The 25,752-nt window shown below is 38.2% G+C and overlaps 1 protein-coding gene across 1 annotated transcript in view; it reads right to left on the reverse strand.

Annotated features, from left to right (window-relative positions):
• Nucleotides 1-17,452: 17,452 nt before the first annotated feature.
• Nucleotides 17,453-25,752, reverse strand: part of LOC137002581 (zinc finger protein 91-like) — a 29,183-nt gene continuing 20,883 nt past the window's right edge. The window contains exons 4-5 of the mRNA XM_067362327.1: nt 18,074-18,259; nt 17,453-17,989 (exon numbers count right to left, since the gene is read on the reverse strand). Coding sequence (XP_067218428.1) covers nt 17,453-17,989; nt 18,074-18,259 — 723 coding nt within the window. The remainder of the gene's footprint in view (nt 17,990-18,073; nt 18,260-25,752) is intronic.

Consider the following 25,752-nt stretch of genomic DNA (forward strand, 5'->3'; position numbering starts at 1 on the left):
TGTTCATGTTTTCACCCGCAGAGATCTTACCTGAACAAACTCAACAGATCAAATGAGTCAGTGGTCCACGCGAGTGAAGGCGGAGCCTCAGCGCACACCTCCTGTTACGTTATCGTCACTGACCAATGGTAGTACGAAGGTGTTTTGGTGCTGGAACGAACTTTGCCTGAAAGTTTGCTTTGGCAAGCCGTTTCGAACTTCCAAAAAGAACACAAAACGAACTTTGTTTTGGCCTGATCTTGTTCGAAATGACGTCACATCAGTTCTTTCTTCGATTTCGTTTGAAGTATACCGGAGCCTTTACACCCCTATAGAGAAGAGGAGAATGTTTTTTTCTAACAAAGTGCCTTGCTTTAAGCTTGTGGGTTCATTAAATGCATGCAGAACAAGTGTCTTTAGCTGCTTCTTGAAGGTCGTATGGAGGTCAGCAGCTCATTTCAACAGAGAGGAACAGAGACAGTGAAGGGTCTGGAAATCCACTTTGTACTTCGTTGTGAAGGAAAAACAAGGCGGTGTAAGGGGAGTACATATTAAAAATGAGCTGTGATGTTGATTGAAAGCATCAGATGGTGATCATCATCTGGACACTGAAGATTTCTGCAGTGAACGAGGATCATCAGGTCCAACCTTTAGATCCCTGCGTGAAACACATTCAGATTCAGTTTGGATTCATCCATCTCAGCTGTAGGTTACTTCATCATCCATCTGTGTCACCTCTGAAATGATCATGTGATTCAGTGAAACACAGTTTCAAGCCTTTCTCTCAGTTTGATCACTCACCTGTTCCCTGGATCATCCTCATGCTCACAGGTGAGCCGCGCTTCCCTCTGAAAACAACAGACTGACACTTATTATTGCATACTTTGGTTTCTAGGTGATTTGTTTTGGATCCTTCAGAAAAACTTTAACTCGATTTTTCTTAAAACTGACTTTGCTGACTATGTACTTCAAACAGATGTAGCCTAGTCATTTTTTGTCAAATCATATGACATTTTGAAGGATTTTCAGCAGAGAATGTGACAATAACAATAACTCATTTTTGAAAATTTGATCATTGCGACTCATTTTGCCAGCACGGGTCACATGTATAAATTCATTATCTAGAAATTTGTTTACAAATGTGACAGATTCGTAAAAAATTTTTAAAGCTTGTTAAGATGTTAAGATGAAATGAATAAAAATATGATGATGACCTGAGCTCTTGTGAACTAGTGTCAGAGGTAAAGACTGATGTACGATGTTAGGAAAGATCAGTCTGGACTCACCTGAAGATCCTTTTACGCAGCATGAAACAGAGAAATGCCAGAAGAAAGATGATGACAAGAACAGAAATCCACCACAAGTGATCTATACAAGCCATTGACAATAAAACCATGAATACATAAACCAGTGAAATCATCTAATCACTAACAATGATGAATCAATATTAGAATTTAAAGGGTTTAAAGCTCTTGATGTTTTACCTGAGAGCTGGAGAGATGGAGTCACTTCATCCAGAACATCTTTAAAACACACAATGATCACAAATATCAGACAATATGACAGAAAACAAAGGCCTGTTCACATTCAAACTGGATTGAGTCTGAATCAGATCTGAATCAATGTTTTATTAGTGAATTAATTTATCAGCTGAAACTCACCTGAGTTTGGAGTCGCTGCAGTTTCATTCCTCACTGAAAAACACATTCACAATCATCATGATTCACTTACAGAAGATTCACTTCAACACAGAGTTTGATGTGAATCAGGTCAGATTCACTTCAACACAGAGTTTGATCTGAATGAGGACAGATTCACTTCAACACAGAGTTTGATCTGAATCAGGACAGATTCACTTCAACACAGAGTTTGATCTGAATCAGGACAGATTCACTTCAACACAGAGTTTGATCTGAATCAGGACAGATTCACTTCAACACCGAGTTTGATCTGAATCAGGACAGATTCACTTCAACACAGAGTTTGATCTGAATCAGGACAGAATCACTTCAACACAGAGAATGATCTGAATCAGGACAGATTTACTTCAACACAGAGTTTGATCTGAATCAGAACAGATTCACTTCAACACAGAGTTTGATCTGAATCAGGACAGATTCACTTCAACACAGAGTTTGATCTGAATCAGGACAGATTCAATTCAACACAGAGTTTGATCTGAATCAGAACAGATTCACTTCAACACAGAGTTTGATCTGAATCAGGACAGATTCACTTCAACACAGAGTTTGATCTGAATCAGGACAGATGTGTGTAATGTCTATAATAATGTCAAGGCAGATTCTCATAGTAATGAATGTGTATGAAGTGTATCAGAAGTGAATCTCAGTCATCATTTCCTCTCCTTCATGTCACTCCAAACCTCTGTGACTTTAAAACAATATTAAAAAATATCTGCTTTTGTGTTTGACAGAGGAAAGAAAGTCATTTAGGTTTGGAATGACATGAGGATATTTCAATGCGTCTTTAAGGATCATCTGTCCATCAGTTGTGTTGTGAAGTGTCTCTCACCTCTGAACACGGTCTCATGTGTGATCTGAAATGAAAGAAAGAATCATCAGAGCAGTGTTTATGGTGTTCATCAAGGATTCATTACAGTGTAAATGTGTGTTCATGTTGAACTGCAGCTCTAATGATTCATAATTAAATCAAAATAATAAGATCATCATTTCTGTGTTTAAAGGGGTGATGAACTGAGAGATCAAATTTTCCTTGAGCTTTTGACATATAAGAGGTCATCATACTCTAAGAATATCCTGTAAGTTTCAGAACGGAAAACTTCCTTGTTAGTCCAATAAAAGCTTTTACTGACACCAGGGGCCAGTTGAATAAAATTAGTCACTATATTAAAACTGTGTCTTAAAACAACACAGTTCATGACCCCTTTAAATATGAAAACAGATGAATGTTGAGAGAGATTGAGTTGATTTACTCCTTTAGAGTGACACTGAATCTCATGACGAAGTTCATCCACACAGTAAGACGTGACGAGTCTATCAGATGATACAGATGTCACAGGATACATCAGTTTGTGTGGATCTGAAGGATCTGCTAACAGATGCCCGTCCTGAACAAATCAAACACAAGAGGATCAAGTAATGCATTTGAGTGAGTATGATGGTGTAGTTTGAGGACAGAAATGTTTTGGTCAGAAATTACCAAATGTCCTCACAAAGATTAGTTGGGCCCCACAGAAACAAGATGTTTTATATGAGACTAAATGATGAATCAATATACTATGCTCCTTCACTACACTATCCATAAACCCACTCATTGAATCTGATTGGCTGAGAGCCGTCTCCAGCTGTACAATACTCCAGAATCAGCACTGGAACCGTTTCAGCGTTTGTGTCACTCCGCTTGCGGCGACTGTCATGGCGGCAGTCCATATTTTTTATAAATACTACTGTTATTGTCAGTTTTTAAAGTTTTTTAGATAAGAATGTAGTTGTTTAGACCTCAAATGTGATTTATATATAAACATAGCACCTGTTTGAGAATTTGTTTAGATACTGTCGGAGAAGCAAGTCAGCGATTGTTCAGTACTCATGTACCCACTGAGAACAGCTTCATTTCAGCCAGTCCTTCAGGATTTTACCACTGGCTCTTATAGTAGTTAAACACAAGATATAATTCATGTTGGGTATATGAAATGGGCAATCTTTGGTCTTATTAATCTATTACTAGTTCCTGAGTGAATCTAATTGGGTTAAGGGCTAAGTTAACTTTCATAATTTTATATTTAGGCTCTATTTAACTTACATCCTGTTCTAGAGCGCTGCTTTTGTACGTTTAACTGAATTGTATGATTGTGTTTATTTCCTATTGTCTTTTATAATGCCTATTGTATATATATATATATAAACAATAATATAAATAATATGCCATATTTGGTATTGCTAAATTTTTAAATATTGTTTGTGACATGGATTTCAGTGAAAGTTGCATTAACTCACCAATAGATGGCAGCAAAGACTGAATGCTTCAGTCCAAACAGACTTTTATTTTGAAAGGACTGGGTGAAGTTCAAAATTAAGTTTTGCGAAACACTGAGGCTTTCCCCTCAACTGTATCATAAAATGGTTTATTACTTGAACCTGTTCAACACGGTGCACACTAACAGCATCACAAGAAGCTGCCTTTGCATCCCAGATAACCCAGTCATTGTTGGACAGTATCGTAATACATCAGTTTGTGCTACGAAAACTAAATAAAGAAATACAAATATTTAGTCTATAGAAATATCAATCTTTCATGTTTCATTCTACTTACACATTGTATAAACAAATGAGTCAAAACACTATGTCACAACACTAAACAAGGAAGTTGGGAAATCCCCTTAACTGTTAAAAGGACAAAGATATTTTTCTTCAGCGGATTTCAAACTGATTTTTATAGTGGATATAATGGACATCGACCTGAAGAATAATGTTATATCAGACACAGGTAATTCTCGCTCAGGTGATCTCTCTCTCTCATAATGCTCTACATGATACAGTGATAATACACTAATACAATAAAGTGACTCAACGTTCCACGTAAAGTGACATTTTAGAATTAGTAACGGATCTTGGGCTCAACTGTTAAGCTGTCAACTTGAGATTTGAATCTGTGGCGGAAGGAAGTAGTTCCTCACAAAAGAACGCACGCATCAACAAGAGGCGGGATTTATCGTACAAACCAATCATATCCAATCATAACCAATTACATCCAATCATAGCGCGATGGAGACATTGCCTCCTCTCATGTGACTTTCCCCCATTCATTCTCAATTACCCCCCACAAAACCCACCGTGGTCTGATGATTTTCTATGGTTTTCTATGAGACGAAAGGGAGGCATGACTCCTGCTGTAACTTTACCTGCGGGTGTCGCTGTTGGGCAGTGTTCCTTTAGAAATACGAGTAACTTGCACTCTTTTTAAAGTCATAATTTGTAATATTTGTGTTATTTTCTCATCCTATTTTTTTGAGGAGGCACTGCCTCCCTTGCCTCCCTCGGAGGAAACGCCCCTGGCACGCTGTGATTACCTACGGCTGAACCACAATTTGTGGTTTATGATGACACAAATGTGTATAATGACATGGGTATTACAATGGACACTTTTCGTGAACCAAGTTGCTTAAAAAACACATTAAACAGTGTTTTTAAATTCAAAAACTGCAGACAGTTGTCTGTGATGGGTAAGTTTAGGGGTAGGGGTAGTGTAGGGGGAGAGAATGTACAGTTTAAAACAGTAAGTACAGTATGAAAACCATTACGCCTAGTCCCTGTAAACCATATACACAAGTGTGTGTGTGTGTGTGTGTGTGTGTGTAACAGTCACCTCTGTATACCAGCTCTGCTCACAGTCAGGATCATTGAGTGTTTGATTCAGAATCACAGGCAGAATCACGAACACAAACCCCACTGAGGACTGAATCTCTGCACACGTCATGTTGATGATAGACATGATCCACTGCTGAAAAAGAGGGAAAACATTCATTTAATTAACAAGTACATACAGATACTTGTTAGATTCAAATCAAAAAACAAATCCTATTTTTGTCCTTGTCCTCAGCCAAATTGGAGCTACAGCTTTTATAGTTTTGTTACGCTAAAAACTGCTTTTCTATACTAAAACAAACATGAAATTATACATATATTCTACAAATAAATACTATTTTACAACTGTCCCCATGTTTTCGGTCAGTCCTGTCACTTCACATAAAACTCTACATACAGTAAAATGTTTGTGTAGCTGTCACAGATAAAGGTGAATCAGCTGATTGCTTTTTGAAAGGGTATTTTGTGTATTACAAATGTTGTGTAATGTATTATGAATGTTCATTTGGAAATTGTATTTTGTGTATTGAAATCATTTGGTAATAGCGACGCCTACAGGTGAACATTGTGTAGTGCTATAATCTGTCATGTGATCTAGCTAGCGGGGTGAATATTAGAACCACGAGGAGATGTACAAGAACAAAAAGGTGTCTGATCGAGAGAAGAATATTTGTTTGGGAAAAATGTCTCCAAATGTCTTTTAATGTCTCCTGGATTTCTGAGTAGAAGGCACAATGTTTATTTTTTGGATTTCATCTGTTAATTCGCAAATTAATGTGCTTTGTGTGTTGATACTAATTTAATAACCTACAAACTTGTAAACTGTGATATGGACATAAATACACACACATTATGCATCTAAATGATGTCGAATGATATCCAAAAGGTGTCACGATGTGCAGATGGTGTCGAAATAAGGCCAAGATGGCGTAATGCTGAGTTTTGCAAAGAAGACATTAAACGTTCAGACATCAGTTAAAGCGTGATTCTTTAAATCAGAAGAAAGCCTTCAGGAGCCGTTACAGTTTGCAATAGGCCTTTGAGGGTATGACTCAGAGGAAGTGACATCATTTGACTGAGGTGAAGCTGACACTGATCAAGGGTGAGTTCTATCATTGAATTTTATGATTTTAAGCTTGTTTATGTGTGTTTGTTTGAGGAGGACGAGCTAAAGGGTCAGGCGCTGTCACTGTAAAACATCCCAGAAAATAATGAAAATGTTTCAATCCAAAACATGTCTGAAAAGGCTCCTGAATTTCCTTGCCTGCATGTTAACAGTTTTTATGCTAGCATGCTAGCAGCCTGAGTAATGGCAGTTTAAAATGGCCGACCGTCAGGCCCTGTCACATCAGTCCCATCACATCACAAACATTACAAATAAATGGCATTGATATTTTTTATTACCTTTATTGCATATAATATGTATTTAATGCATGCCATAGCGAAACATTATTTGAATAAATAGACATTATACTGTAAATGTGAAGGTTTCTATGCTCATCTTTTACCTAGGCATGTGTAGCACAGCTTTTGAGGTTGCACTTTGTATATTAATGATATTTCACTTAATATTGCAGCTTGGTAATAATAGTGATACCATGGTAATATCTACATTAATACCTAGGAAATGACATGCAATTTTCGTTATTTCCATGTAATTTCCTAAGTAATAATGTAGAAATTACCATAGTATTACCCTGTTATTACTGAGCCGTAATATGATGTGGAACTACAGTTACTTTACATTGTGCTATTCAGTTAAATGACTATTGATTTCATTTGCTGTATCACAATAAAATGTACTTATCTATGAAGTTATTTTCCATAGAATGACACAGTAACTGAATAGAGTATAACCTTTAAATGACTGTTAAATGGTGGTTTCTCATAGTTTAACATGTCCTCCATATGACTCAATGTTCAGATTTAAGAATAAGATGTTTTTTCCCCCAAGATATCTCATAAGTGAAAGTGTATGTTTCTGGTAGAATGCCCCATTAATTAATTGTACACATTGCACGTTAGGAGCTTTTATAAGCTGTATCTATGAACTGAACAGATCTGTTTTCTGCTCAATATGACTGTGACTGAAGCCCAACTGAAGCCCAACACCAGTGCGCTCCATCCAAAAGAGTTAATATTTGCACGAGCCGTTCCTATGCGACACTGATGATAAAATGTGCGACCCTTCAGGATTCTTTTGAGGATATAGTAAAACGCTATGGAGAAAGTTGATCATGATCTAAAACAGCCACTAAAATGTCTGATGAAAAGAGGGAAAAACATCATCCTGCAACCTTTTTAAGCTCTTGAAGACCACATTGACTAGAATTTATCACGGTCTATTGTATTTATTGTGGAAAATTTTGACTAGTTGTTGAATTTATAACAGATAATCTGTTAAGGGAATATATTTTTCACTAAAGATTTATATTACAACTGTGGCATGTTGTAGTTTCTAACGGTGTTGCTATTTTTCATAACAAATGCTATAAAAAGAAAGAAAAAATGGTCTTAACTGTAATTATATCATTATTGTAACAAATGCTTTAGTTGACAATAACAAGAATTATGTTATTTTAATGTCGAGTACAAGTTAGAAAGAGCTTTAAAATATGGACCTTCTTGAATTTTTTGACTAAACAATTGATTTTGTTTAAGAATGTATGAATATAAATATTTGATTACTGTACTGTATTTTTCTATTACATTTATTTCTGCGTAATAAATCATCTGCAAGTGCTACAGTCATGGGAGGTCTCTGACTAAATACTGATACCTAGTCAAAAGTAATAGGTCATTATTATTAAATTGCAGCTATTTCCCCACAAAAGCTGTTTAATCAGTATAGTGAAGCCCCGTTGATTTAACTGAGAAGAGAAATATGTGATCAGAGATGATAAAGTGTTCTACAAATCAAGTTATACGATTAAAATAAAAACGCACTCTTGCGTTAATATATACTCATACACTTCTCATTGTCTTTGATTCTTAAAAAAGTAAATACTTCTTCTTAAAGATTTAAACTTGACATCTTTTACCAGGCACGTGAGTATCAACATTCATACAAACTGTACTGGTAGACTGTTTGTTTATGTTTGTATACATTTTTTTAGCTCTTTCTCAAATGTTAGTTTCATTATATTCCAGGTAAACGTCGCTTATTGTGATAATTTTGTTTTACAGTTATGCATATGTCTTAAGTTATGAATCATCATTCAAACAGCAACAATAAAAAACAATTTTAGCAGTACATTTATTGGATTAAACTGATAATTGAAGTTTCTATTTCTGTGATTTTTGTCCTTTCTGAAATTCCTCATTCAGTAACTCATCCCGGGGCTGACACTGGATCCTCCCGGGATAAAAAAAGAATGCTTCAACTTAACTATAACCATGCTAATCATAGAAACCTTAATCTGCATAAACTGGGTCATGATCATTGAATGTATTTTGAAAATATATTTCATACCTTAAATCGGCTCCTTCCTCAAAGTAAGTGCAGGAATCCTGTGACAGCTCTGATGTTGAATGCACAAGCCATTTATACCAGACCTTCGTGACGTCACCGCATAGATAAGCCCACTCAGAGAGCGTGTGGCTTGCAGAATAATCCTCTCAGAGAGTGTGTGGTTTGCAGAACATCCCTTTTTTAAGAGCGTTTGGTTTGCAGAATAATCCTCTCTCAGACCATGTGGTTTGCAGCACATCCCTTTTTTCAGAACGTTTGGTTTGCAGAATAATCCCTCTCTCAGAATGTTTGGTTTGCAGAACATCCCCTTTTCAGACCATGTGGTTTGCAGAATAATCCCTCTCTCAGAATGTTTGGTTTACAGAACATCCCTCCAGATGTTCTCAAGGTGTGTTTCTTTCATGATCCAGTATAATGAATGCAAGCAGAGATCGAGCGCCTCCTCGGTCCAGTCCAGTATATTCCAGTCCAGTTACATTCAGTGTAAGGTGTCGAACCGATTACTGTGAATGTTCCAGTCCAGTTCTGTTCCTCTGCTACTCAACCCCATTAGAAATCAGGAGTTTTCAAAGAGTGAGGTGCACTTCTTTAAGTTTCTCCAGTTTTCTTTCATCCGTGACTCGATCCACAAGCATCGGTTCCGGAGTCGAGTACATTAGATCAGAATCACATTCATCACCTGCATTCACCAACATGAGTTTTCTCCTCACAAACATCAGCTTCATGCTTATTCATCATAATATATCCATTTTCTCCCAGTACAGTGTTTCCAGATGAGCGTTTCTGTCGCTGGATCATCTGGACTGGAGCTGCTGGTCACTGAAAGAGACAGAAATATGGAGTATGATCGTATAAAATAAGTCAAGTGTATCTTTTTTCCTCACATTTTCATTCTTCCTCAAAAGAATGAAATACATCGACACACAAGACAGCAGCAAACAAACTAAATGTCACTTAAAACCATATCTTAGCTCAGCCTGAAGGTGGTCTGGATAGGAACCAAATGACTCTAAATCAACTTTGAACACAAAGACAATTCAAACTAACATGTTTCTTATTTCTCAAAGTAAACAGAATCTTACCAGGAAGTGTTTTAGATGTCAATGCCATTTAAACTCTCTCTCAGTACGAACAGGTCACAAAAACTCAGGATAACGCTTCTGAGAAAACAAAGAGCATTCAAAATGATGAAAAACAATCACAATACATGTTTATCATTATGAATAACACCAATAAATCAAGAAAGAAATATAAACTCACCAGGAGTCGAGCTGCTCAGATATACTTTCACTTTCGGCTCTAATGGAAACCGCTCCTCACTAAAGCAGTTACATAATCTTCTTCTGCAGTTACTCATTTCCCTTTGTCTAATTTCTGCGTGTTCTTCTCACCGAGACTGCATGAAATCTGCAAATGCTGTCTAACTTTGCCAAAAGAGTGATTTGAGATTGAGAAATATTTCACTGGCAAGATTACTCTCTAGAATTTACTCCTCGCTCTAAAACTTTTTCTAATTTTGAGCCTCTCTCTCTTTCTGATCTTGTAGATATAGTTCAGCACTTGAGACCGTTAGATGTCATTCCCTCTCGACAACGTCTCCAGGTTCTGGATGTTTATGCATCATAAATCTTGTTTAAAGCACGTTAATACGCTAATTACTTAAAAAGCCTATCCTGTAGTTCTTAGTAACTATCACCTGATATCAAAGATGTCTTTATTTTTGTCTAAAAATTTAGAGAAGGCTATTTATCATCAGCTGCTCTAATTTTTGAATGAAATGATCAATTACCAGTCAGGTTTCAGATCTAAACACAGTACGGAGTCTGCACTTTTAAAAGTGAACAATGATTTATTGCTCGCGAGTCAGGAAAGTGTGCAGTTCTCGTTCTCCTTGATCTTACGGCAGCATTTGACACAACTGAAGATGAACTTCTTTTAGGGCAGTTGTTTCAGATCCAGGGAAATGCCTTGTGTTCGGCTCCATTAGGTCACATGGTCACCTTAATGGGTATGGCAGTAGGCCTAATACATTTTTATTGCAGGATTAACAGAGATTTATTACTGCATAACAAATACTGTGTATTGTTAAATAAAAGAGAAAAGTATCCTAAATAAATTAAATCGATCTAGTTGATATATTAGTGCCATGTTAATTAAACGGCCCTGCCACAAGCCAATCACAGGGATTTCTGTTGAAAATGTTGACCAATCTGGGGTGTTTAAGTAACCGTAGTGCTCATATTAATATTTTAATGCATACAAACATCGTTTAGACATAAATGTACAGTTTATCTCTAAAGATTTGTCACACTTTTCGTGTTACTTTGGTGTTTAGAGAACGATATCACCGGCTGAGAAATAAGTTTCCCGTTATGTAGGAAAGCGCAGACTCTCGAGCAGCAAACCTCTCTTTACACAACATAAACAGAGGCATCGCCTCGCTCGAACAATATAGGTTCTCACTTGGTCTCTTTGAGAAGACTGTAACCTCGAACAGAGTGTTTTAGGTTTGCCCAGATGTCAGGAATAAAAGAAGGAAAAGGATACACATAGACGATAGAGTTGGAAGTCCCACACGACTTTATGCGTAGCTTCAAAAGATCTTCGCACTCTGCATAGATGAAATGTGAAGCTGGATTGGATGGATTAATACAAACTCAAACTAACAGAATGCATTTGTGTTTCATTATTTAAAGCGTGTAAACTGAGTTTCAGGAGGTGCATCTCCGGTCGCCATCTTCACTGTATAATCTGAACACAAAAGCTCATAAAGACGGTTTCTTGAGAACAGATAAACAAAAACTATCTCTGTATTTTCTCGAAATGATTCATAATATTACTAAATCAACATATGAGCATAAAAACACAGTGCTGCGTGGAATACAATCTCACAGGAGTCGAGCTGCTGTTCAAGTTTGTTTACTTTCACTTTCGGTTCCTCGTCATTTAATCCTCTCAGCTGCGGTGACGTCATCAGCACAGCATCACGTGATCCTATAGTGGAGACGCCTGATATTCTGGATATAATGGAGATTTAGCGCCATCTGCTGGACACTCAGACATCAACAGAAACTTCAAGCAGTAAAACAATCATGCCAATTAATTTATTTGAACTGTAATGAGTGTGAAATTTCTCCTGTTAAATTAGATCACATATTTAAAATAGATCACAGATTTAACTAGTCATTTACCTCTCAAAACTCACTAGTTCTGCTGCTTCATATCCTTTATGTTGCAGGGCGATGCTGAGGTGGGGATTTTTTAACAACATCCCAATATTAAACAGCTCAAACAAACAACACTCCCTTACAGATGAACATACAAATGACTGAAGGCAGAGTTATATGAAAACACTCAGAACTTAAATTAGCAAACAAGACTAGTAACGGCTAAGTGCTGGCGTGATTGTGGCCAAGTGTCGGCTCAGTTTCAGTACTCAGTCTCGGGCCATACCGAGTAATTCTTGTCGCCCTGATTGCGACTCAATGCCGGCAGTTTTGGCGGGCCAGTGTATTTGGGCCGATTCTGGGGCTTCATTCATCCCTCGTCTATCCCAAATCTGGCAATTGGAACTGGGCCAAGTTATTTCTTCCAACTTATCATAATGAAAAATATTTTGACAGCCATATCAGAAACAATTCTTACTAGTAAAAATCATATTTTTTGATATCATTAATTACTTTGTTACTAGTGCAAATGTCTATTCTTGATATAAAGAATTGAATTGGTACTAACAATGTTATTTTTTGATATCAATAATTAGATTTTTACTAATGATTGTTACTAATGTTGGTTTCTGATTGTTACTAGTAAGAAAGCCATTTTATATATCTGAAATTATACTGATATCAGAAATACATTTTCAGATATCAAAAATTCACATTTTTACTAGTAGCAATTCAATTTTTGATATCAAGAAATTACATTTCAACTAGTGACAATTGAATTATTGATATCAAAAATTACTATTTTTACTAGTAAGAATTGTATTTCTGATATGTGAAATTAGAATTTCAACTAGTAAGAACTCAATTCTTGATATCAACAATTGAATTTGAATGGCAGCCTATGGTGACATTTCACTAGTGAAAATACAATTACAGATATCAAGAATTCTAGTTTTTACTAGTGGAAATTCAAATGTTGATATCAAGAATACATATTTCTGCAAGTGATGACATCATTGTTGTTGTCAAGAATTAACATTTTTACTAGTGGAAATGTAATTCCTGATAGCAAAAATTGTCATTGTTACTCGTAGAAATTTAATTCCAGATATCAAGAATTAGCATTTTAACTAGTGAAAATTGAATTGTTGACATCAAGAATTCATATCCCGGGAATGATTAAAAGTCAATACGGCTTGCCTATTGCCATTCCCAGGATATAAATTGCTGATATCAAGAATTCTAGTTTTTACTAGTGGAAATATTCTTGATATCAAAAATGAGCATTTTAACTAGTGAAAAGTGAATTGTTGATATCAAAAATTAACATTGTTACTAGTGGAAATGTAATTCCTGATATCAAGAATTATCTTTTTAACTAGTGAAAATGGAATTGTTGATATCAAGAATTCATCCTGGGAATTAATAAAAGTCCAAATGGCTTGCCATACATTTTTTACTAATGTCAATTAATTATTGATATAAAAAATATGATTTTTACTAGTAAGAATTGTTTCTGATATGTGAAATTGGAATTTCAACTAGTAAGAAATCAAGTCTCACATTTTTACTAGTAGCAATTCAATTGTTGATATCAAGACTGATGTTTCAACTTGTGCCAAATGAATTCTTGATATCAAAAATTCACATTTTTACTAATATCAATGAATTATTGATATAAAAATTATGATTTTTACTAGTAAGATTTGTTTCTGATATGTGAAAATGGAATATCAGTAAGAAATCAAGTCTTGATATCAACAATTGAATTTGAATGGCAGCCTATGGTGACATTTCACTAGTGAAAATACAGTTACAGATATCAAGAATTGGAATTGTTAATATCAAGAATTTATTTGTTAATATCAATAAATAACATTGTTACTAGTGGAAATGTAATTCCTGATATCAAGAATTTATTTGTTAATATCAATAAATAACATTGTTACTAGTGGAAATGTAATTCCTGATATCAAGAATTGAATTGTTGCTATCAAGAATTGAATTGAACAGAATTCATATCCTGAGAATGAATAAAAGTCAAAATGGCTTGCCATTTGTATTTCAAACAGTAGCCTATGTGTGCTCTGCTCGTGTATGGGCACAATGAAAGGAGAGAAGCCAAACGAGTCTGACCCCAAGCCCGATCTGTACAAAACAAATTTTTCCCGAGCCCGGGAAAAATAATTGAAATATGCTATTAAACACCACTCTGTTTTCATTCACATTTAAAAAATCTTAAACATTAATAGCCACGCAATGTGGTTCAAGCATTTTAAAAATATTAAACATATGTGGTTCAGGTAATATGTGCATATAGTCTGCAAACATAAAACACAACCCTATATCTTTTTGTTAAATGTCAGTCTTAATGATCAGTAATAGCCATTATAAAAGTATACGCAAAAGGTAAAAGAAACTACAATAATAAATAAACAATTCAGTCAAATGTACAAAGTCAGCGCTCTAGTAGGCTACAACAGTAAAGTTATATAGCCTAAACATATAAAGTTATGAAACTTCACTTTCACTTCAACAAATTATAGATTCATGACCAAAGATCGCCCGTTATATATACAAAAGATGAATTATATCTCATGTTTAACCACTACAGAGACATCAGAGCCAGTAGCAATCATCAGAAGGACTAGCCGAGGTAAGACTCGATAAAAGGGGCGGATCAAGAACACATCCGAGGATTTGAACTGTACTAGGCTAGATGTGAACTTTGAATTGGATCAGAACTTGGGCAGCAACTGATGAATTTCACAAAAACAGACAAGAACGCATATTGAGAAATGGCTAACTATGAATGAATAAAGCATTTACAGTGGCAAGAAAAAGTATGTGAACCACTTGCAAAATCTGCGAAAATGTGAATAATTTTAATAAAATAAGAGAGATCATACAAAATGCATGTTATTTTTTATTTAGTACTGTCCTGAGTAAGATATTTTACATAAAAGATGTTTGCATTTAGTTCACAAGACAAAACAATAGCTGAATTTATTAAAATAACCCCATTCATAAGTATGTGAACCATTGATTTATATTTTCAAATCAGTTAAAGGATTATCAGGCTGCATAAATTAGGTCAGCCGGAACCGGGAACACTTCCTATAACTTCCTATAAATTGGATCTGGGCCGTATCCAGCTGATACCAAGGACCTGCGCCTTGACACGACCACAACGCAGCCCTGAAGTATCAGCAGAGATCGAGTCGACTAGATCATCCATTGTGAAGGCCTCATCAACACGACAGCCAGTGCCACAGTTCCTCAACAGACCGTCCATACCGGCGTGATGAATACGATCCTCAACTGGATGGAACTGAAATAAATACTTTTAATGTTGCGATCCTATCAGACTTATGATAGCAACCTGAATCGTAACAAAGCACTGTTCGCCAGAGGAGAACTGGCCCCCCGACTAAGCCTGGTTTCTCCCAAGGTTTTTTTTCTCCATTTTAACACCTATTTGCCACTTGTTTGCCACCTGATGTCACTTGTTGGAGTTTGGGTTCCTTGCCGCTGTCGCCTTTGGCTTGCTTAGTTGGGGACACTTGACATTTGATTTAGGGCTGCACGAAAAATGGTCAAACTGATAATCACGATTATTTTTGCTCAAAATTATAATCACGATTATTAATTACGTTTATTCTATCAAAAAGAGTAATGTAATTATGGCTATTTTGCAAGTTCTTTACCAACCTACAATTCACCCAAAAGGCCTGTAGGTGGCACAACGACTTAATTTAACCAACTATGATAACTTGGTTAGATGGTAAATCAATACAAAACATGGTTTTGGTGAGCGCTTTGTAATATGTATTCACATTAGATTTTAAAAGCAACAAAATTCGTTAAGACAAACCAGATTCAAATTGCCCGGCAAATTCATAAAGCAAAGAAAAATCATTTCTAGCTGATCAACATTATGAAAACTGGTAAAACCTTTAGGAACTTCAAAAGATAAAACAGCGAAACTCCTAATATTACTTCCAATATTTCCAAATTATGTTCATTTTCATAGAGCGGGCCAATATCGTGACGATTATTTAAAATCAATCGAGAGAAGCAGATATCGTTATCGTGATAAAATACGATTAATCGTGCAGCCCTAATTTAATTTAATTTGACTTGACATTTGATATTCAACAGTATTCTTGACATTTATTCAACAGTGCTTTTGATCTGCCTGCATTGACACTATTCTTTAAGAGGAAAAATTATGTACCAGTTATCACTGTAAAGCTGCTTTGACACAATCTGCATTGTAAAAAGCGCTATATAAATAAAGGTGACTTGACTTGATTCTCAATACTGTGTGTGGTTACCTGATGATCCACGACTGTTTTTATGTTTTGTGATGGTTGTTCATGAGTCCCTTGTTTGTCCTGAGCAGTTAAACTGAACTCTGTTCTTCAGAAAAATCCTCCAGCTCCTGCAGATTCTTGAGTTTTCAAGCATTTTTTGCATATTTGAACCCTTTCCAGCAGTGACTGTATGATTTTCACACCGAGGACAACTGAGGGACTCAAACTCAACTATTAAAAAAGGTTCAAACATTCACTGATGCTCCAGAAGGAAACACGATGCATTAAGAGCCGGAGGCTGAAAACTTTTGAACAGGATGAAAATATCCAAATTTTTCTTATTTCGTTTAAATATCATTGTTTTTCATTTAGTACTGCCCTTCAGAAGCAACAGAAGATACTTGCATGTTTCCCAGAAAAAAAGTAATAAGTACAATTTACCTTGATATTTGAATTCAAAAGTTTTCACCCCCCGACTCTTAATGCATCATGTTTCCTTCTGGAGCATCAGTGAATGTTTGAACCTTTTTTAATAGTTGTTTGAGTCCCTCAGTTGTCCTCAGTGTGAAAAGACGGATCTCAAAATCATTCAGTCACTGCTGGAAAGGGTTCAAATATGCAAAAATGCTTGAAAACTGATGAATCTGCAGGAGCTGGAGGATTTTTCTGAAGAACAGAGCTCAGTTTAACTGCTCAGAACAAACAAGAGACTTATGAACAACCATCACAAAACACAAAAACAGTCGTGGATCATCAGGTAACCACACACAGTATTGAGAATCAATGGTTCACATACTTATGAATGGGGTCATTTTAATAAATTCAGCTATTGTTTTGTCTTGTGAACTAAATGTAAACATCTTTTATGTTAAATATCTTACTCAGGACAGTACTAAATAAAAAGTAACATTCATTTTGTATGATCTCTCTTATTTTATTAAAATTTTTCACACTTTCACAGATTCTGCAAGTGGTTCACGTACTTTTTCTTGCCACTTTATATAGCACTGAACTATGTACTACTGTATGAACACAATCACATCAGGGGTCGCTCCTCATCCACAACCTGGATAATTCAACAGCAGACACAGAGCAACAGCGCCAACTATAGGTGGAGAAGGAGAGATTTGTGTATGAAGAGACTTTGTTTCTCAGCACATAAAGATGAACTTCTTATGATTTCAGACTGTGGTGATGTGGTTTCTCCACTGCATGGATCTTCATGTGTTTATTTAGGTAGCGTTTAATAGAGAAACTCTTTACACACTGATCACACGTGTGCGGCTTCTCTCCAGTGTGGATCATCTCATGTGTTTTCAGAGATGATGACCGACTAAATCTCTTGTCACAGTGTGAACACTTGTACGGTTTTTCTCCAGTGTGGATCTTCATGTGTATCTTCAGGTGACTTTTACGAGAGAAACTCTTTCCACACTGATCACACGTGTGCAGCTTCTCTCCAGTATGAATCATCTCATGTGTTTTCAGATGTTCTGACCGACTAAATCTCATGTCACAGTGTGAACACTTGTAAGGTTTTTCTCCAGTGTGGATCCTCTGGTGCCGTTTTAAACAGATTGCTGTAGTAAACATCTTCTCACACTCAAAGCACATGTACTCTCTCACACCAGTGTGTATTTTCTTGTGTTCACGTAAATATTGCAGCCACGAAAAACTCTTTCCACACACAGAACATGAATATGGCTTCTCCTTCGTATGAACTCTCAGGTGTGTCTTCAGAGCTGATTCAAGAAGAAATGTTTTGTCACATTGATCACATGTGAACGGTCTCACTCCGGTGTGGATCCTCTTGTGTTCTTTAAGGTTTGACGATTGATTGAATCTCTTCTCACACTGATCACATGTGAACGGCTTCTCTCCAGTATGAATTCTCATGTGAACATTAAGACTGTGTTTGGTTGTGAAACTCTTCCCACACTGATCACATGTGTATGGCTTCTCTCCAGTATGAACTCTCATGTGACCTTTAAGATGATGTTTGTATTTGAAACTCTTTCCACACTGAGTGCAGGTTGTAGATTTCTTGTCTCTTCTTTTCTTTAAAAATGTCTTTTCAGTCTTTGAGCGACTCAAAGGTTTTTCTCCAGGTTTGTCATGATGTTTCTCCTCCACTTCACTCAGATCTTCACTCTCCTCGCTCTCTTCCAACAGGTCTGAAATGAAAGAAAAAAAGTGTCATTTAATTTTCAGTACATTGAAATGAAATAAAATGATATATATATATATATTTACACATACATACAGCTATGGAAAAAATTAAGAGACCACTCCAAGTTCAGAAATCAATGTTAAAGGGTTAGTTCACCCAAAAATGAAAATGATGTCATTAATGACTCACCCTCATGTCGTTCCAAACCCGTAAGACCTCCGTTCATCTTCAGAACACAGTTTAAGATATTTTAGATTTAGTCCGAGAGCTTTCTGTCCCTCCATTGAAAATGTATGTACGGGATACTGTCCATGTCCAGAAACGTAATAAAAACATCATCAAAGTAGTCCATGTGACATCACAAGTTTTTGAAGCATCAAAAATACATTTTGGTCCAAAAATAACAAAAACTACGACTTTATTCAGCATTGTATTCTCTTCCGGGTCTGTTGTCAATCCGGGTTCACGACTCTGCAGTGACGCTGCTGACGTGTTATCTGGTGCGCCCGAGCTTCGTTTACAGTCTGACGGAGACGCACGCTGTATTCAAGCTATTCTACATTGTTTGTATTTTTGTATTGCTATATTTTTTAAAATGGTGCGTAAGTGTGCATGTCGCGGATGTCCTAATCGCCAAAAAACAACGACGTAAAAGTGCATTACCAACGCCGACAGATGAAAGGATTCAATGGAATCAATTCAAAGGAATCAATTCAATGGAATCAATTCAATGGAAAGGATTCCGGAAGAGAAGACAATGCTGAATAAAGTCGTGGTTTTTGTTATTTTTGGACCAAAATGTATTTTTGATGCTTCAAAAACTTCTAACTAACCCACTGATGTCACATGGACTACTTTGATGATGTTTTTATTACCTTTCTGGACACGATCCGGCCGTCTAGGGCTCGGTCGGACCGGAGACAAAAGTAAAAAAAACACCTTAAAAAGCCTCAAGCGGGCAACGGTTCCTGGTCTCCTGTCCCAGCGCACAATAACCACAAATTTCTCAAATCACAGTTCTTTTTATTATGATTATTTTGTATGAAACGATAATATTTTCAGGGTTTCATCGGAAGGGGGTTACAGGCCAAAACAACAAACAAAAGGAGAGCTAACTAAGGGTTTAGAAAATACTAACTTACCTGACCAAAGAAAACAACAAATAAAATACAAAGAATTTACCCTGGCTCCCTATCTAAACGTAAACAGGAGAAAACTAGATTGCACAAAGTAAAAGTGGCACTCCCCGACCGAAACGTAACCACATAATGAATAACAAAACTACGCTTTTTCAGAACGGATTAAACAAAGGGAAAACAGCAGAAGGTCTCAACTCTGAAGTGATAAATTAAGTAAGTGATCTCTGTCACACAACAATTTTAGGAGATAATGCTTACGAAACTGACATTAACAACGCTGGTCACACAGCAGCACAATAACTCTTTTAGTTGTCTGGGGCAGGAAACAGGATATAAAACACGCGTGGAGCTTCACGACGCGACAATACGGCTCACTCCACCGTCCTTGTTTGCTGCCTTTAAGCGCTCCAGCTCTTCCACCTGACTCGCCACACCTGGTCCCAATCAAGCGGCGCTACCAGAGAGCGAGAGAGAGAGGAGAGAGAGAGAGAGAGAGAGAAAGAGAGAAAGACAAAGCAACAGCGTGCACACAAGATCACATTCTACATTACAATAGGCTAATGTATACACTTATACAGACGTAACACCCCCACCCTTAGTTACAAAAACTAATTTGTAACAACTTTAGTTAAGATACAACAACAGTTTAATCACCACTAGCATATGCCCTGGATAACGCATCGGCTACGATATTTTCTGCACCCTTTTTGTACCGTATGTCTACGTTAAATTCTTGCAAGGTCAGCGCCCACCTCATTAATCGCTGATTGGAGTTTGACATACGAGACAGAAAGATAAGGGGATTATGATCGGTATACACCATTACTCGATCACCAGAGTTTAGGTAGACTTCAAAGTGTTGAAGAGCTAATAGTAGTGCCAATGCTTCTTTTTCGATGGTACTATATTTCTGCTGACATCTGGTGAACTTCTTCGAGAAGTAACTGACGGGATGTTCAATACCAGCATCATCAGTTTGCAGCAGGACCGCACCGGCACCACGAGCACTGGCGTCAACCTGTACACTGAATGGCAAATCAAAGTTTGGGGCAGACAGGATTGGAGCGTTACACAGCAGATCTTTTGCAGAACAAAAAGCGGATTCACATTCATCACTCCATGTAAATTTTCGTTCCGTTCTTAAAAGATCAGTAAGCGGGGCGACCACCATGGCAAAGTTCTTACAGAACCCTCTGTAATATCCGGCCATTCCCAAAAAACGTCGTAATTCACGTTTATTGGTAGGCGCAGGAAATTCGACAATGGCTTCGATTTTTACATTTATCGGCTTAACTTGCCCCCGCCCAACCAGTTTTCCAAGGTAAGTAACAACAGCCTTGGCGAATTCACATTTACTTAGGTTCAGCGTTAAAGACGCGTCAGCCAAACGTTGAAGGACAAGCTCAAGGGTATGTAAGTGGTCCTCCCACGACATGGAGTACACCACCACGTCATCAAGATACACTTCACAATTCTGTACTCCAGACAATACTGTTCGCATCAATCTTTGGAATGTGGCAGGTGCGTTGCGCATCCCGAAGGCCATTACCGAATATTGCATAAACGCATCAGGTGTCACAAAGGCAGAGATCTCAGATGCGCGCGGTGTCAACGGCACCTGCCAATATCCTTTCAGAAGATCTAATTTGGTAACATAACGTGAAGAACCCACTCGGTCAACGCAATCTTCTATCCTAGGAAGCGGAAAGGAGTCAGGTTTAGTCAAACTATTTACCTTGCGAAAATCAGTACAGAATCGGAGCGAGCCGTCAGACTTGGGCACAAGTATACAGGGCGAACTCCATGGGCTTTGACTGTCTACAGCAAAACCGTTACGCACCAGATATTCAACTTCATCTTTCATAACTTGTCGTTTGTATGGGTTAACTCGATAAGCGTGCTGTTTAACGGGCGTGCTTTGACCTACATCGATGTCGTGTACCAGCACATTAGTTTGTGAGGGAACATCGTTGAATAATGCTGGGTATTTTCTGATCAGAGCAGTGATATCATCGCGTTGCTCCTCAGACAAGTATGAGAGATGAGACGACAGGGTGGACAGAATGGCAGAATTTAAAAGCCTTCCGCAAGATATTTGAACATCTTTGTCGATCACATCTTCAGACACATCACTAGAGGGCAGATTGACAGAAGTTACAACAGACACATCTTTGATCACAGAATTTCTGTTACACTCATCCCTGGCAAAGTATGCTTTGAGCATATTCACATGGCAAACTCTGCTTTTGCGCCGCCGATCAGGAGTTAAAACTGTGTAATTGGTCTCACTAAGTTTCTTTTCTATTTTATATGGACCAGAGAAGCGAGCTTGCAGAGGAGAGTTTGGTACAGGCAGTAACAAGAGTACAGAGTCCCCAGGTTGAAAACTGCGAACGACACTCTTTTTATCATACCTAGTTTTCATTTTAGACTGGGAATCGGACAGATGCTGCTTAGCGATCTCCCAAGCTTTATGGAGATGCTCACGCAACGTACTCACATACTCAAATACTGGCATGCGGAGAGGATCTTTAGAAAGGAACCGTTCACTAAGTAGCTTCAAAGGACCTCGGACGGTATGCCCAAACACAAGTTCAGCAGGGCTGAACCCCAACGACTCCTGTACTGTACTTCTTATGGCCAACATTAACAGGGGTAAGCCATCTACCCAGTCTTTACCAGTTTCGACGCAGTAAGTGCGCAACATTGACTTCAGCGTCTGATGAAAACGCTCGAGTGCTCCTTGGGACTCGGGATGTGAGGCGCTTGATAACTGATGTTCAACTCGTAGTTCTTTAACAAGCTGTTCGAACAGATGCGATGTGAAATTTGTACCCCGATCCGTTTGAATCGTTTTTGGCAGTCCGAACATGGAACAGAACTTTACTAGTTCTTTAACGATCACCTTCGTCGTGATAGAACGCAAGGGCACGGCTTCTGGGTAGCGTGTAGCTGCACACATTATAGTGAGAATATATTGATGACCCGATTTTGCCTTAGGCAAGGGACCTACACAATCGAGTATGAGTCTTTCAAAAGGCTCTCCCATCACTGGAATGGGTTGCAGTGGCGCTTGGGGAATCACCTGATTAGGTTTACCAGCAAGTTGGCAGACGTGACAAGATTGAATAAATGCAGACACGGAGGACTTCATGTTGGGCCAGAAAAAGTGTCTAGCGATACGGTCATAAGTTTTCGTAACGCCAAGATGTCCCGAACAAATATGCTCGTGGGCCAGCTTCATTATTTGGGTTCTATAACCGGAGGGAAGAACGATCTGATAAACCCCATCAAGTTCAGAATCTAACGGTTTCCACCAGCGCATCAGCACACCCTCGTCCCAAAAAATAACCTACCGTCGATTTTAGAACCTGTGCCTTGTCAACTGCAGCATTAATACACTTATTCAATGTTACGTCAAGTTTTTGCGCAATTATTAATTGTTCTCGGTCTACTTTCAAGGAAGTTTCCATTTTCAGCGTCATTTGAGTGTGGTTGCGGCTGAACAAGCAATTTACATTCGGTGTTCTCCGGCGACGACACTAGGAATGAACTAGAAAGATCAACGACATCTCTGAATTTCTTTTTCTTGCGCGCGCGTCACAGCGCATGACGGAAAAACAGAGGATAGATTTACAAGGGGGTCATTTTGGTCGTCAGCAGCAGGCTCTGCTGAGACAATCGGATACGGGAAAACTTTGGTTCCAGCCAGATCATTCCCTAAGATCAGACTCACACCTTCCACTGGCAATTGTGAATAAACACCAACGCTGACAGGACCAGAAATCAGTTCAGACTCCAGATAAATCGTGTGCAACGGCACTGAAGTACAGCCCATTCCCACACCACGGATGAGCACGTTAGTACCCGTATAAGACTTTGACGAGAACGGCAGCGTACCATCTAGAATCAATGATTGAGCAGACCCCGTGTCTCGTAACATTACAACCGGCTTAGGATTAGCATCATCAACAAGTGCTATTGTTCCCATTTGCAGGAACGATTTAAAAGGTGAATCATCGGATTTTAAATTCACGCACTCAGAAACCGATGTAAGCGCTACTCCTTTTGACTTCGCTTTCTGCTGCCACGCTTTGCAATTTGAAATTAAGTGGCCAGGGTCAAGACAATAGAAACATACTCTCTTTTGATCGGACCGTTTTGGAGCGTTTCTAGACGCATTAGAAGACCGGGGAGAATGGTCATCTTTTTCCTTCCCTAAATCCGCGGCAGAGAATAATTTAGGCGCGCGTATGGGAGAAAATACGGTTTTGTGCGTGAGCACAAATTCGTCTGCTAGGATTGCAGCATCTGATAATTTGGAAACTTTTTGCTCATTCAAATGCACCACAATACCTTCCGGTAGCGAGTTCTTAAAATCTTCGAGCAAAATTAGTTCTTGCAATTCCTCAAACGTAGTAATTTTGGTAGAAAGACACCATTTTTCAAACAGCGCTCTCTTTTCACGCGCAAACTCCACGAACGTTTGCTTGGCTGTCTTTGAACAAGTCCTAAACCTTTGCCTATACGCCTCCGGTACTAATTCGTAAGCTCGCAAAACAGCCAATTTAACAATATCATAATTCAATGAATCCTCCACTGGCAAAGCCGCGCACACCTCCTGGGCTTTGCCAACGAGATTACATTGCAACAATAATGCCCACATGTCTCTAGGCCATTTTAATTTAGCAGCGACGCGTTCAAAGGCTACGAAGTATGAGTCTACTTCGGTTTCACGAAAAGGAGGTACCAACTTAATGTACTTACCTACATCGAAGTCAGGTTGCCCAACCTCAGAAGTACTGGAAGGGGGTCTGACGCGCGGTGATGGAACTGGCTGGTTACGCAGCCTTTGGACCTCCAACTCCAGTTTACGTAATTTAACATCCCGATCAGTTTTTAATTCTAGCTCTTTCAGTCGGAGTATTTGCGTTTCGTGCTCCTGTTTTTTTAACGCAAGATCTAATTCCTTTAGACGAACAGTCACCACCGGATCTACAAACTGAGAAGACTTTCTATCACTTACCGAATCTGCACCATCAGACGCGACTTCACCCTCAGTTTCCGCCTCGGAACCTCCTGCTACACGTTCAGGCAAAATACCCATTTCGACTAACTTGGCATACAACTCGTCTTTTATGACATGCTTCCTTTGCTCTTTAGAAACCAAGATATTAAAAAACTCAGCTATCACGATCAAGTCTTTTTTTCTGCAGCGGTCGAATTCCTTCTAGCGTGGGCGACAGAGTAAATTTAATTAAATCGAACTCCATCTTAAATCCTACACTTCCTTCCCCACCGAAAATTCAAAAGCAGCCAAGCAACGTTTCTAATATACGGGAGAAAAAAGAAAACGAGCGGACGAGCCCCCAATTGTCACGATCCGGCCGTCTAGGCTCGGTCGGACCGGAGACAAAAGTTAAAAAAACACCTTAAAAAGCCTCAAGCGGGCAACAGTTCCTGGTCTCCTGTCCCAGCGCACAATAACCACAAATTTCTCAAATCACAGTTCTTTTTATTATGATTATTTTGTATGAAACGATAATATTTTCAGGGTTTCATCGGAAGGGGGTTACAGGCCAAAACAACAAAACAAAAGGAGAGCTAACTAAGGGTTTAGAAAATACTAACTTACCTGACCAAAGAAAACAACAAATAAAATACAAAGAATTTACCCTGGCTCCCTATCTAAACGTAAACAGGAGAAAACTAGATTGCACAAAGTAAAAGTGGCACTCCCCGACCGAAACGTAACCACATAATGAATAACAAAACTACGCTTTTTCAGAACGGATTAAACAAAGGGAAAACAGCAGAAGGTCTCAACTCTGAAGTGATAAATTAAGTAAGTGATCTCTGTCACACAACAATTTTAGGAGATAATGCTTACGAAACTGACATTAACAACGCTGGTCACACAGCAGCACAATAACTCTTTTTAGTTGTCTGGGGCAGGAAACAGGATATAAAACACGCGTGGAGCTTCACGACGCGACAATACGGCTCACTCCACCGTCCTTGTTTGCTGCCTTTAAGCGCTCCAGCTCTTCCACCTGACTCGCCACACCTGGTCCCAATCAAGCGGCGCTACCAGAGAGCGAGAGAGAGAGGAGAGAGAGAGAGAGAGAGAAAGAGAGAAAGACAAAGCAACAGCGTGCACACAA

This window comes from Chanodichthys erythropterus, chromosome 3, assembly GCF_024489055.1.
Source record: "Chanodichthys erythropterus isolate Z2021 chromosome 3, ASM2448905v1, whole genome shotgun sequence".
Lineage (NCBI taxonomy): Eukaryota > Metazoa > Chordata > Actinopteri > Cypriniformes > Xenocyprididae > Chanodichthys > Chanodichthys erythropterus.